The sequence below is a fragment of the Molothrus aeneus genome, chromosome 1 (assembly GCF_037042795.1).
Source record: "Molothrus aeneus isolate 106 chromosome 1, BPBGC_Maene_1.0, whole genome shotgun sequence".
Taxonomy (NCBI): Eukaryota; Metazoa; Chordata; class Aves; order Passeriformes; family Icteridae; genus Molothrus; species Molothrus aeneus.
The window spans coordinates 17,203,019-17,216,852 of record NC_089646.1 but is presented as its reverse complement, the minus strand read 5'-3'; the positions used below and the strand labels follow the sequence as shown (position 1 = coordinate 17,216,852).

The 13,834-nt window shown below is 38.4% G+C and overlaps 1 protein-coding gene across 1 annotated transcript in view; it reads left to right on the top strand.

Moving 5' to 3' along the window:
* The window catches only part of MYO3A (myosin IIIA), a 113,397-nt gene that overhangs the window by 81,448 nt on the left and 18,115 nt on the right, over positions 1–13,834 (top strand). Inside the window, exons 22-30 of the mRNA XM_066552110.1 lie at positions 192–321; positions 2,729–2,808; positions 2,944–2,985; positions 3,421–3,498; positions 6,440–6,645; positions 8,791–8,902; positions 9,539–9,701; positions 10,340–10,426; positions 13,056–13,179. Of these exons, the coding sequence (XP_066408207.1) occupies positions 192–321; positions 2,729–2,808; positions 2,944–2,985; positions 3,421–3,498; positions 6,440–6,645; positions 8,791–8,902; positions 9,539–9,701; positions 10,340–10,426; positions 13,056–13,179 (1,022 nt within the window). The remainder of the gene's footprint in view (positions 1–191; positions 322–2,728; positions 2,809–2,943; positions 2,986–3,420; positions 3,499–6,439; positions 6,646–8,790; positions 8,903–9,538; positions 9,702–10,339; positions 10,427–13,055; positions 13,180–13,834) is intronic.

The following is a 13,834-nucleotide window of genomic DNA, read 5'->3' as shown; positions in this document are numbered from 1 at the left end:
TTGCATCATATCTCAGTATTGAAAACGTAGAACTTTCAGTGATCAGAAAAGAAGACTAGAAGTGAGAGTGACCCTGATGGCTGAAAAACTATTTGTGTATCTTGTTAAAGTAAAAGCCGTATTCCAGAAAGCTTAAATTTACAATTACTTTTCAAAATCCAAGAAGATGTATAAATGCACTTTTTAAACAGGTTCTATATAATGCAAGTGGATTCCTAGCCAAAAATAGAGATACTCTGCCAGCTGATATTGTGCTGCTACTGCGATCATCTGAAAACAACCTGACACGACAGCTGGTAACTCACCCTCTCACAAAAACAGGTATTGCTGTGTGGTGATCTTCTTAGCTTTCTCCAGCCTTCATGATGACCATTGCTAGGTTTCATATGATCACTCATTGATGACATTATACACTTAGTGGCTTCACTTTCCAACCATGGAATCTATACTGAATAGAGCTGCAGCCATCTCAAGCTGCAGGGAAGATATTGGTCAGGTCAAATGCCAAGGAAGTGGTAGAGACTTCTTTCAGGGTCCTGTCTTCAGGGTAGGGGATCAAGACAGGGAGTGGAGTGCATCTCTTGAGCTGAGGACTGAACAGGAAGGATTAGGTAAGTCACTGGCCTGTTTTGGACAGGGCATTTATAAATTGCTTCAGTGCAATTTATCTCTAAGTAGCAGAGAACAAAGGTTGGGGCTCCTAACATCTGTTGCAAAGACTGAGAAGACACTCCTCTATTTTCAGTCTTAGAGTTCTTTACAATAGCTATCTGTTGGGGTCCTTGTAGTAAGCTCTTCCTGAAGAAATTTGTAACTAGAGGTGGAGGAATAAAACTGGCTCTACAGAAAAAATTACTCCTAAATTGCACCTTGTTTGAACTATGTCCTTGCAAATTGTCCTGCCTTCCACTGCAGGATGATGGGTAAGTTTACTTACAACCAGTTTGTTATTGTGTTGTAGTACTCCCTGTGTGATGGCATTGATGCCATATAGTAAGTACTTTACAACATTACTTTCTTGTACAATTACATGGGAGACATATTTCTACCAGAACAGAAAAGCTATATTGGAAGAGCCTAATGGAAATGAAAATGTTATCATAACTTACAGAAGCTGAGGTTTTGGCAAGGCTTCTGTTCTTTCAAAGGGAGCTTTGCTATTAGAATGCAAAATTTGGTCTTGGAATTTTATTTTAAGTGAGTGTTCCTGGAAAAACACAGAGTTCAATGCCCTTTCCTGAACTTTTTGACTTGTTGATATTTGCTAATACACTAAACTATAATTTCCATGGAGTCCAAGTAAGCATCCAAATAGTTCCAAGAACTGATCCCAAGTCTTCATGTTTTGCAAGATAACTCTGAAGGCTGTTTTAGTCTTCTTGTTAAATATTGTGAAACACTGCATGTAGCATTTCAAAACTGACTCAAACCTTCCAGCTACAGCCACCTAAAAGTTAGGCTGATCTGTGTTATTTATCTAGAATCAGAGTAATTGCAGAGAATTACCCAAAGTCCAACCCATCTTGCCTATCTCAGGTGTTTCTCTTGGGATGAGAAAAATCTCCTCTGAAGGTGTCTCTCTCCACTGAATACAGCAGGGATCCTGTAGACACCTCACTTTCAGATAGCTAAAGTTAGCTGTGAGTAATCCTCTCTTTTTCCTTCCCACCTTGTGATACTCAGCTGAACCCCATGGAGGTTTAGGCCTTGGTATCATCACATAATACCAGGTGCATTACCATGACACATATTTGCAGCTGTTATTCCAGCTCTTATCCACCTCTTCCTGATAGCAGCTGAGCACAGAGAGATACAGGCTTTCCCAGTGGGGAGGGAGATCGCAGAGGTGTTATGTTATTAGCAGAAGCAGTGGTAGCATGCAGCAATATTTAGAGTTTATCAGCACAGAGAGGCATGATGGAAAGCTCAGCAGAATTTTCATTATTCCTTGAAAAGACCAGTATCTGTGCAAAACATGTCAATGCACTTAGTCCTTCAAGGTCATCATAATAAAGGTATTGCTTGGCTTAGAGTTCCAGAGTTAGAGCTTTAAGACTTTGCCTGTGCTAATAAACCAAACAGAGCCAGTGAATAGCAGCTGAAACATTCCCACAGGGCTGCTTATTCTGATTAATGGTTAGAATGCCTCCCTGGGACAGTTTTAGTCCATGTGAGCTATTAGCCTTCCAGGAATAGTGAGCCACACTTCAGAGAAAGGACAGGCCAGTGATGGTTTCCAGCAAGTTCTGTGGAAAGATACAATCTTATTTTTACTGGGGGTTGAAAGCGAAGTAAAGAGTAGAGTTTAGGTGTATAAACTTGAGTCGTGCCATGTCACTTTTCCTCAGGGCCAGAGAAGGGTATTAGCACTTTTTTCTTTAATATGTAGCATTAAACTAGAATAGAACGGTAACATTCTTAGGGTAAAACCACAAGGATGGTCTAAGATGTATCTATCTTACCTTCTACAGCAGTCTGTTTATTTTTTTATCTAGCAGATGACATATGAGCTGAAGGAGAAAAAACCATGTTCTGTGTTCATGCAACTTCTTCAGAGCTCATTCCATCCCAAGGGTTAAAGGGGAAATGAGGACACACTCTGAAAAAGTCAATGATCTTTGTAATCATATGGTTTCACTGGGAGCGTGAATAGGGTGGTTCAGAATCATTCTTAGTTTAGATGACATGTAAGCACTGTGGTATGTTACTTCCTTTCATCTTCCCATAGGTAACCTAGCACACACCAAAAGCAAAACTACAATCAGTTATCAAATGTGGACCTCCCAAAAATCAATCAGTCATACAAAGGTAAGAAAACTGATTTTGTGATTCTGCATTGAAGCCTAATTTAAACTAGAAAGGCAGTTGCTGTTTTGGTATTGAAAGTAAGTGAGTAACCCCTTCCTTGGTTTTTCTCCCTCTTCTATTTTCTTTTCTGTTTAGCTGGATATCTTTGTGTTGTGCAATTCATATTCCTTCCGTGAGGTAAAAACCTAACATTTCCCTTCTTTCTGGCTATAGTTTTATAACAACTTCAGGGGAAAAAAATACTATTTCCCAGCTGTATTGTAGCAAAAAGAGAAATTAAAATATTGGTGTGGAGTATAGCTACATTCCTTAGAAAACTATCAAATTAACAGTGATGATGAAATAACAGACAGGACCTCAGACATTGTCCAGTTATTTGTGGCAGTGATTAGATGCTCTGTTACCAACTTGTGCCCTTTGTGTGTGTGAATGTTTGTGTATTGTGTAGCAAAGTGTTGGTGTCACTGATTTGTGCTAGTGATCATGCTGTAACTTTTGCTGTTTAGAATACTTTTAAAATTATGTATGTTGTCTGAGGGGTGCTTTCTTGTGGCATTGGAAAGGGCACTGCAGGCTAACTAGCGATAAAATGTTTTTTCTTCATCTTTATAGAATGAAGCAGGAGATACTGGACATCATCCAAGAGAAACAACCAGCATGAAAACACAGACAGTTGCTTCTTATTTTAGAGTAAGATGTCAGATCTTTTAATAAATATTTCTAGAGTACAAAAAATGCTTATTCTTTTACTTTTTGAAATGCACCTGTTGAGTTAGAGTCAGTAGTGATCCATTTAGAGTTTGTGGACTGTATATATGGTGCAGCAGTCTGTGCAGTACAAATATCTTGAGGAGATTGTGATGTTTCATCTTTAACTGTACTTGGTTGCACAGCCACCTTGCTGTCATGGTGATGTATGATGATCAATAATAATCTTTCACTTGCTTGTTTTTCCACCAAAGAAGAAAAAGAGAGATTGGAGATTTGTGGTATAGGATTTCCTTAAGAGTTTAAAAAAGAGGGAAAACTTAATTGGAAGCAGGAGCTCCAGAGAAAGTTCTCAATGGTCACTGCACAGAGGCCACCCAGAGTTCATCCTTGTGGCTCCTTCAGCAGTGCTCTGGATCTTCCCAAGCACTGGCTCTGCTGCTGGTCCTAAAACAGCAAATAGCAGTGAAGAGCATCTGAAGTGGTGCACAGAGTTGGTTCTACTCTGAATTTCCAACTCTTGTTTAGTCATCTGTCCCACCAAACCATCAAGTGGCTGAGGGAATGTTCATGGTGAATTTAGCGCACAGCTCAAAGGAATGCCAGGTTTGCTGATGACACTAAATTGAGAGGAGCTGTCAACTTCTTGAGAGCAGAGAGGCTCTGCAGAGAGACCTCAACAAATCATATGACAATTCAGAAACACAATGGCCAAATTCTGCATCTGGAATGAGGCAGCCCTGGTTGTGTGTAGAGACTGGGGAATGGGAGGCTGGTGAGCAGTGCCATAGAACAAGATCTGGAGGTCCTGGTTCATGGCAAGGTGAACCTGAGTCAACAGTGCCCTGGCAGCCAGGAGAGCCAACCCTGTCCTGGGGGGCATCAGGCACAGCATGGCCAGCAGGGCAAGGGAGAGGATTATCCTGCTCTGCTCTGCACTGGGGCAGCCTCACCTCGAGTGCTGGGGGCAGTTCTGGGGGCCACAATATAAGAAAGAGATTAAACTGTTAGAGTCCACAGGAGGGCCATGAGGATGGTGAAGGTCTAACATTTAGGAGGGGAGCCCTATGAGAAGCAGCTGAAGTCACTTGGTCTGTCCAGCCTGGAGAATGGGAGGCTGAAGGGATACCTCATTGCGACCTTCAACATCCTCACGAGGGGAAGAGGAACGGCAGACACTGATCTCTTCACTCTCATGACCAGTGACAGGACATAAGGGAAGGGCACGAAGCTGAATCAGGGGAGGTTTATGTTGGATATTAGGAAAACATTCTTCACCCAGAAGGTGGCTGGGCCCTGGAACCGGTTCTCCAAGGAAACGGTCACAGCACCAGCCTGGCAGAGTTCCAGGAGCATTTGGACAATACTTTCCATCACATGGTGTGATTCTTGGGGTGTCCTGCACAGGGCCAGGTGTTGGACTTGATGATCCTGATGAGTTCCTTCCAAGTCAATATATTCTTATGATTTTATGACCTGTAGGAGTTCACTTACATCTATGTCAGAACAATGAGGAGCCAGATCTCTCTTTTTTAGATACAGTTGCACAGCTTTGTGGACTGTGAAGGATAATTTCAGTTTAGGTACCACAGTGGTCCAAAGCTATATACTGTTCGAATATTCTAGATGGAAAAAAAATATTGAATCTCATTCAAATTAATGTCTATGACTCAGTGCATTATCAGCACTTCTAGCATCAGAGGCTGCAAATGAGTTAATTATGTTTACACTTTTCTGATACTATTTTCTGCCATGGACATCCTTGCTTAGATCATGATAGCTAATGCTCTTAAATGAAAATCCACCTTCAGCCCCACTGGTTTACTCATACACAGAAATCTATGGGTGACTGAGAAAAGCATATGCCACCTCAGACTGCATGGAAAAAAAGATATCCATTAGCACGTCCTACTTATTTGTGTTCAGTTGGCACACTGGTGATGGAGCTAATTAAGCACTTTGCTGTATGGTGCAGCTTCTGTCCAGAACGGAATTGCCCATTTTAATAGGAAACATATGGCTCTTGACGTCCTACACTGGTTTCATGTAACCAACCTACTGCTGAGCTGCATTACCTCCTGGCTGCCTCTTTCTGTTGAGTCAGGTTGAATCTTGAGGAATGAGCCTCTTCATTTGTGTTTTAATTTGATCCTCCCATGAAGCAATTTTTCAAAACACCAGTCAAGGTTGTTTACAGTCAGATTCCCCTCAGCTGGCATGGAGAGGCTGCATCCCCTCTGCTAGCCTGGTACTCTGGAGAGGTGGGAAAATTGCAGCTTTGGAATTGTGATCTTCTAGCTTTGCCATCCTTGGAAGTTTCCTCTTGGCAGGGCAGTTACCATATCACCATCAGTCTATACAATGAGCAGGACACACCAAGATCAGAGCAGTTCAACCAGCCCTTCTTCTGGGGTAGCCTTCATTTCCTTCAGTCTAATGAAGGAATTGAAATATTTACTGGCTTGCTGCTGTTCCCCTTCCCATCCATTGATGGATGATTTACTCTCTAGGTGAAAAAGGGTCTTCAAATAGGTGACAGCAATAAAAAGAAAAATGGCTGTAATTACCTAGCAAAAAATGGCTGTAATTACCTAGATAAGCAAGGAAATGTGAGTGTAAGTATTCTGTCATATGTTGGACATCATCGAAATCTGTGAGAATGTTCTGGATGAAATTTGGTACATTTATTTGGAATCAGTGTTTCTTGCAAGTAGTATAAACTATTAGATGCTTTTCTAGCTTAGAAAAGCTAGAACTTTTGGGGGGTCATTTACTTCATCTACTCTTAAACTATCAGCCTAATGACATGTATATGGTTTTGGACATGATTCTGATCATATGAAGTAAAATTTCAACTACACATGGATCTATATATCAGTTTCATAAGTATCCTGGTGACAGATCTCTTGTTACTTTTTTGCAGTATTCTCTGATGGATTTGTTATCCAAAATGGTCGTTGGCCAGCCCCATTTTGTCAGGTGCATCAAGCCCAACAACGACCGGCAGGCAAACAAGTTTGACAAAGAGAAAGTGTTGGTTCAGCTGCGTTACACGGGAATCCTGGAGACAGCACGGATCCGCAGACAGGGTTACTCACATCGTATACTCTTCGCTAACTTCATAAAACGGTAACATTGACGTGAAGGAGCTCTTTTCTCTCCTACAATTGCCAGACAGTGCTTGTTAAGCACCAGCATTGTTTTTGACATGATCTTTGAAAAAAATACAAGGACATTTCCTGTGACAAAGAAGGTTATAGGCAGAATGACCAAGAGTAGTTCAGGCACAAGATTAGTAACCTGTTTTTGATGGGTAGGGAAAGATGATGAATCACAGAATGATTTCTGTGATTCAGGCTCTCTGAGCATTTGGGTAGAAATTTACTTGCTTATATTCTGCAAGTTTCTTCAAGGACTTGAGTATTAGAAATGCATTACTTCAAATCAAAGCCAAGAATTGGCAGCCACAGCATCCAAGGAACACCACAGTTTCTCTAGCTCCCAGGTTTCAGCACTGTGCAACATCTGCTTGTGCAAGGGTAGATGATGATTTGGGATTCCTAGTCTCGGGCTGAAAAGTTTATTGAGTGCAATAAACTGCATAGTGTTGTTTAAAATATAATTCATAGTATTAGTCACTTCTGTTAAGAAGCAGAGTAATGAACTCAATGTGGTTGTATTATTCCTTTAGCTACCTTCTTCCTCCACCCCAAAAATCTATACTTCTCTCTTACAAATAAAGACCTTGTGTATTTGTCTCAGTCAGAACAGAGTTGTATGGAATGGAAATCAAAACTGGGAAGAAGCAAGCATCACCTATTTGGACAGAAGCACTTAAAAGAAATAGTGCACTAGAAAGAGAGAGCTAGTTGCAGAGTGCTGCAGGTGCATGAGATGAGAGGGGAACAGTAAAGTGATGTTTTTAAAGCCCTGTTTCTGGAAAAAATAATCCTGGAACTGTTGCTGTTTTGGAAGTATGCAGCTTTTAGAAGAGTGAAGCATGGAAAGAGATAGTTATCACTACATAATGTGCTGTAGCTTTTGGTAACTGATTTTTATTTTAAAAAATCCCAAACTTAACTGTTCAAGTAACATAGATAAAAGCAGTAAACATAATGGGGTAGCTCTCTAGAGACTGTGCCCCTGATTACAGTGAGACTGTGCAGATCACTGGCACTGAGGACGTGGCCCTCTAAGGAAAAAGGATTTTTATTAAATGTATGTCTTATTTTGGGTTTGGGTTTTTTTAGTAGTTGAGAGTTACAGGTAGACCTGAGATAATGGCATCATTATTTGGTTGTCATAAAAATAAGCCAATTCATTGTGTTTTACAAAAAGAAAAAAAGGGAACTGTAGGTGGTAATGAAGAAATCGACATTGTCTCTTTTATTATTCTATGAGCAAACTGTTACCATCATTTAAAGCTGGTAAACCCAGGCTTTGTGTTTAAAGAACATAAGCCTGAATAACAAGAAAACCAGAATGTACTGTCAGGAAGCACATATAATTAATGTAATTTTCTTAAATTAAAAAGCCAAGATAGATATGGTTCATTTTGTTATAGAGCATTTTGGAAAGTCCTGGAACAAACAAGTATTTTCTATCCAGCAGCTGAGCTGGCATATCACAGGTAATTTTTAAGAGTGAGCATCGTGACCTCTTTTCCTAGTCAGAATTAATTCTGAGTAATGAGTTTGCCAGATTAAGTGCTTACAGATGATGTGTCACAATGGCACTTACATGTTCCAAAAGGATCTGCAAAACTGATTCCAAGGAGCTAACAAGAGCTGGGATGTATCTCAGCATCTATTCAGATATTAAGTATCTCAAAGGCAGATGGTTTAGCACATGAGACAAGATAGGAAATTTTTGTGACATTTCTAAACATAAAATAATATAATTTAGACAGAAAAGCTTTTAAAATATTTTTATTTTATTTTTATATTGCCACTGAATCACTTTCACAGTATGTAGTGAGCAGGAAAGAAATGTTGTGCTATTCTACTTGGGTTGAATTATTTTTAAAAACCTTCTGGTGTTGGTATAGAATTAAAAAACTCTCCAGGGTTTGTAACATGTCACTCATCCACTTTTGATTGAGTTCCTTAGTACTGTGTAAATAAATAACTGCACTTTATTTCATATGCTGGGGTTTTTTTTAAGTGCTATGTTTTCTTTCATGCAATTGTTTTTATTACTTAAAAGAATGGTTTAAATGTATGTGCATGTATTATCCTCCATTAATCAAATAAAGAATCATGCATTTGTCTTTAGGTATTACCTCATCTGTTACAAAACAAATGATGATCCTCCAGTCAGCCCGGAGACCTGTGCTGCCATCTTGGAAAAAGCCCACCTTGACAACTGGGTTCTTGGAAAAACTAAAGTAATTTTTTAATATACTGTATCTTCTTCATTCCAGTATGCTATTGTTAAGATATTAAACAATTTGTTTTCTCACCCATTTGGTTGGAGTAGCTGTTGGTCTCTACTCTTTTTAAAAAGTTAAGACCTTAATACACACCAGGAATGTGTTGGCAACCCTTGTTCTGGATTCATTTTTCCAGACTTATGTGAATTTCATGCTTGATAAAAGCAATTTAGTAAATAAACTATGTTTTAGGTTTAAAATTGGGAAACGGAGCAATTGAAGGTTCCAGATATGGATCATGTTTATATAATAATGTACATTACATTTGTGAGGTTAACAAAACTGTCAGCCTTGTAGTTTTGAAAACAGATTTATAGTTACAGACTGAAGGTTTGCACTGAAACTTTCAAAAATCTTGCCATAAAAAAATTAATAAGCAGGGACTGATGAAAGATGCTGAAGAGAAGAGTAAGGTAAACTAATATCCCAAACAATGAAAATGTTATCTCTAAGAATTATCCTTTAGGTACTACAACTGAAGGGTCTGTTCATCATTTGAAACCAGCTTGTAACTCTTGCTGATGTTAAATGGATTGAGTGAATAAAGGGCAGGGAAGGTAACTAAAACTTCTGTTTGTTTCTCTTTTTAAGGTATTCCTCAAATACTATCATGTGGAGCAGCTGAATTTAATGCGGAAGGAGACAGTTGACATGATTATTTTAATTCAAGCTTATGTCCGAGGGTGGCTGGGTTCGAGGAGATACAAAAAGATAAAGGAACAAAGGGAACAAAGTGCTATTAAAATACAGTCAGGTAATAGCTTTAAAACATTTAACATGTTGCTTAAAGTTAGTGCATGTGTACAGTTGATTGATGAATGTGCATGCTGGATGTGGATTTTGCTCTTTTCCTGCTGTTGCACTTGACAAAATATACTTGGTCATATCTGTTCTTATGAAAAAAAATTTCTTTTAACCAGGTTATTACAATCTCTTTACTGATATTACATTTATCAGTGTTATATTTAAAAGGCAATTTTAAGAATGGAAGGATGTGATTGCACAGATGATACTCTTATTAATAATATTCTGGCATGCACTGACAAGGTTGTATAATGTAATAATGAAAATAAAATATATTAACTGTCCTAGATAATAAGGCCAATTACCCTGTTGATGGAGGCATCAACTGATTTTTTTAATACTTTCAAACATAATCTTATTTTACATTCTGATTATCTTGTGTTTTATATTCATTTGTTTCATAATAACTTTATTGACCAGAAAATGTATTTTTATGTAGATTTATTATTTGTGCTTGTTTGCCGTGTTTTCTGAAACATAAAGCCTGTAAAATATTTATGAATATTTTAATAGAGTTCTGTAATTCCAGAATATTTTTATTCTTTTTTGTACCTAGTGGATTACCTAGTTTTTAACATCTCTTTTCAGCTTACAGGGGGTTTGTTGCTCGTAAAGAATACAAAAATGCAAAGCATAATAAAAAAGTGGAAGAATATATGATCAAATTTCAAGCAAGTAAGAATTGTTTGCTTTCTTGGCTTTTAATGTGTTATCCATACACAATATGTTGACCCAGATTCTCACTATACTGATTGACTATGCTCATTTGCATGTTCTGAGGTATAACTTATCTATTACATGTCTTTATACAGTGGCTGAAATGGGTGACTCTGTTACCTGCACCTCAGAGTGATTTAGGCATTTTCAATGCTGTGAAGTGGGATGCTCAAATGCCATAGCAAACCTTGTCAGTAATTACAAAGGTGACAACCCAAATGTAATCTAGTGTTGCCAGTGCCCAGGCTGTCTAGATTTAAACAACCTAAGATATGCCTTCATGAGTATATACCACCACCAGTGGTGGTTTTAATCATTGTCAGATATATCTGTTAATTGCACTGGACCAGTGTGTACTGAAGATCACTTCACTGCAGTTGGTAAAACTTTATCAGTGTAGGAAACAATCTAAAAACAGCATAAAATCCAGTAATGTGCCAAAAATTATTACACATCTGAACACAGCCAATTATATTGGAATATATAGCGAATGCACAAGTATAAAGTTACCATTTTACTCTGTTAGTGTCCCAAGTGTTTCTTTTTGTCCACCTTCTTTCATGTCTGCAATTGCATTTCAACTTCTTCAGTGCACAAGAAGCCAAAACTCAAATGAAGTCCATTTTTACTTAGCTCTCTCCATTTTTCCCCCCATTTATTTCTAAAGCAATACAAAACTTCTCTTCCAGTTTGAATACAAAGCTTATACAGCAGCTATATCATTACAAACTTCTCAGAAAACCTCAAAAGTGAACCAGAATAGTCTAAAAAGACCAGATGCAGCTTATATTGCCATGCCCATTGATAACTTGTTTTGTTTCAAAACTACTCCTGTTGAGTTGCTTTTATATGAAAGTGGAAAGAGAATTGTCTCAGAAGTCCAGGAAACTCAAGAAGTATTCCAAGTGCTTTACAATTTCCACTTTTCTGAGGCTCTGTCAGACTGCAATATAAGATCCAACTGTGCTACTTCGAATAAGTATTTGTGTTTCTTTGTTATATCCAGTTATATCCAGTTTTTGCTATATCCAGTTACCAAGGTTAATTTATGCCCATTTTATATGGTGCTTCTTACATTGATTGACTGCACCTACTGGTGCCCAGGCTGGTCTAAGTTATGGGTGGGGAATGCTAAAGCACATAAAACTTAGCACTAAGTTATATGAATGTGTTGGAACAGACTGCTAATGCTCCCTTCTCATTTTCAAGTAAGCTTGACCTTTTCACTGTTATGCAAAACACTCTCAGCAGAGCTGAAGAAAGAGTCCCATATATACCATGTCCACAGGATATTTAAGTCACCTGAATCCACTATCCCCATACTCTTGGTACTGCACTTGGAATTAAGAGTTCAACAGAAATATTTTGACAAAACACTATGTTATTTTTATTTAGCCAGGGATTAGCCGATTTGTGCTGAATCCTTGGAATTGCAGATTTGTCCAAATCACAGCACTGTGGAGACTGTGCCAGTTCCCATTAGGAAATTATTTGCAAGTTCAAAAGATTTTGAAGCAAGATTCTGAATGCAATTCAGATTCTGATTAGGACACTTCAGTGTAGATGTCTAACTGTGATCTAGATGTCTAAACTGCTGTTATAGTCAGTAGAGCCTAGGGTTTGAATAATTTTATTTAAAATCAGCAAATGCTCAGCTCATTTGCCCTCATACCGGTATCTAGTGTCATTCGAGGTGCCCTGGTTATCTGGTCTGGCCTCCAGCTTTCTTTCACCTGGTATAGCCAACTTTTCTTGTCCAGAAAGTCCCATCTGTCCTGTTCTTTCCGCCAGCTCCATGTGGATGCCTTGCTATCCTGGAGCACTTCAGATGGCACCAGATACCAATGTGCTGGCAACTGCATCCAGGCCCCAGTGACCTGTCAGCACCTAGGTGGCCCAGGGAAGGCCCATGTTTGAGTCCTTATTTCTGATTCAAACCAGAAAATTAACCTTGTGCCTCCCACAATGCACTGGTAGGGAGTTTCTCTGCCACAGTGCACCTGGTTACTGTGGAGCTTAGCACATCTTTTATGTTGAGCATTTTCATTTTGAATAATCAGTCTTTGCAGAAGGAGCATGAGCTAAGTCTTCTGTAACTGCTGAGCTATAAGATTCTCAGTTTCTCTCTGATCTATTGAATGTTCAGCTAATTCCAAGCCTGTGCCAGTTGACAACCTGGTAATCTCTATAGGCTGATAATCAGGCATTTCCCATGGAGATGAAAGACAGAGTCAAATCAATTGCCTGAATCAGGCAAAGCAGGTACATTAAGCTCAGAGTACGGTGTTCTCGAGGCACTTGTACAGCTCTGTGCTTCTGTTTTATTCTGCATCTTCCTATATTTTCTTTAGTCCAATAAAATTGAAGAAAGAGCTTGTTGTATCCTCATGTAGAATGGGTACAGCTTTCTGAAATCTCAAAAAGGTTTTATGGGAATCATTTCAGATGAAACATAATCATAATAGGCACCCTGGTCTGTATTTCCTTATTAGCTTTTGTTTAATGCTGTTAGTATTTGACTGTCTGAAATGTATGTGGCACCCATTGCTTGTTGCCTAAGGTTGTTTTGCATTACAATTTGTATCAGTTGCCAGAGGATACTTACTCAGGAAGAAGAGAAAAGAACTAACTGAAACAAGAAACAAAGCAGCAATAACAATTCAGTCTCACTACAGGGGATATAAGGAGAGGAAGGTCTTCAAAAGCAGGAGGTAGTGTTATTTTCTCTTATGTCACTCAAACGTGTCCCTTTCCAGTAATTACAGCACTGAATAACAACATTATAAGATAAGAGTGAAGAAATTTAGGATTATTCTAGATACGTATGCAGAAGTAATGGATATTTATGTGAAGGTTTTTAATGGCAGCAGCCAATTTTCTTATCTTTTCAAGACCAAGGAATAAAGGCACATTTAGGAGAAAGATCAACAATGCTGTACCTACCTGTAATGTTAATGTAACCTATAGATGAGTCTCTTTGGAATTAGCTCATAATAAAAAAAATGTTCTGACAAGAATGAGATAGATATCTGCAAGGAGCTGTTCTTGTTTTAAGACTCTGTTCAAGATAAGAATACCTTTAGGATTGTGTGTATGTATACATTCTTGAAATGCTAAGAGGTTCATGCCTTATGTTGCTGTTAACATTTAAATTAATACTGTACTGTTTTATCTTATTATTTATTAATTCTTTACTGTTTTACACAACCTAGATTGTCTTCATGGCAATTTTCCATTAAGTTTAACAGCGATGTCCCTTTTAACTTAAGAGATGATGATGTTGATGATAATAATATTATCCCTTTTCACTTTAAGAGATACTACTACTACTGCTACTACTACTACTACTACTACTACTAATAATAA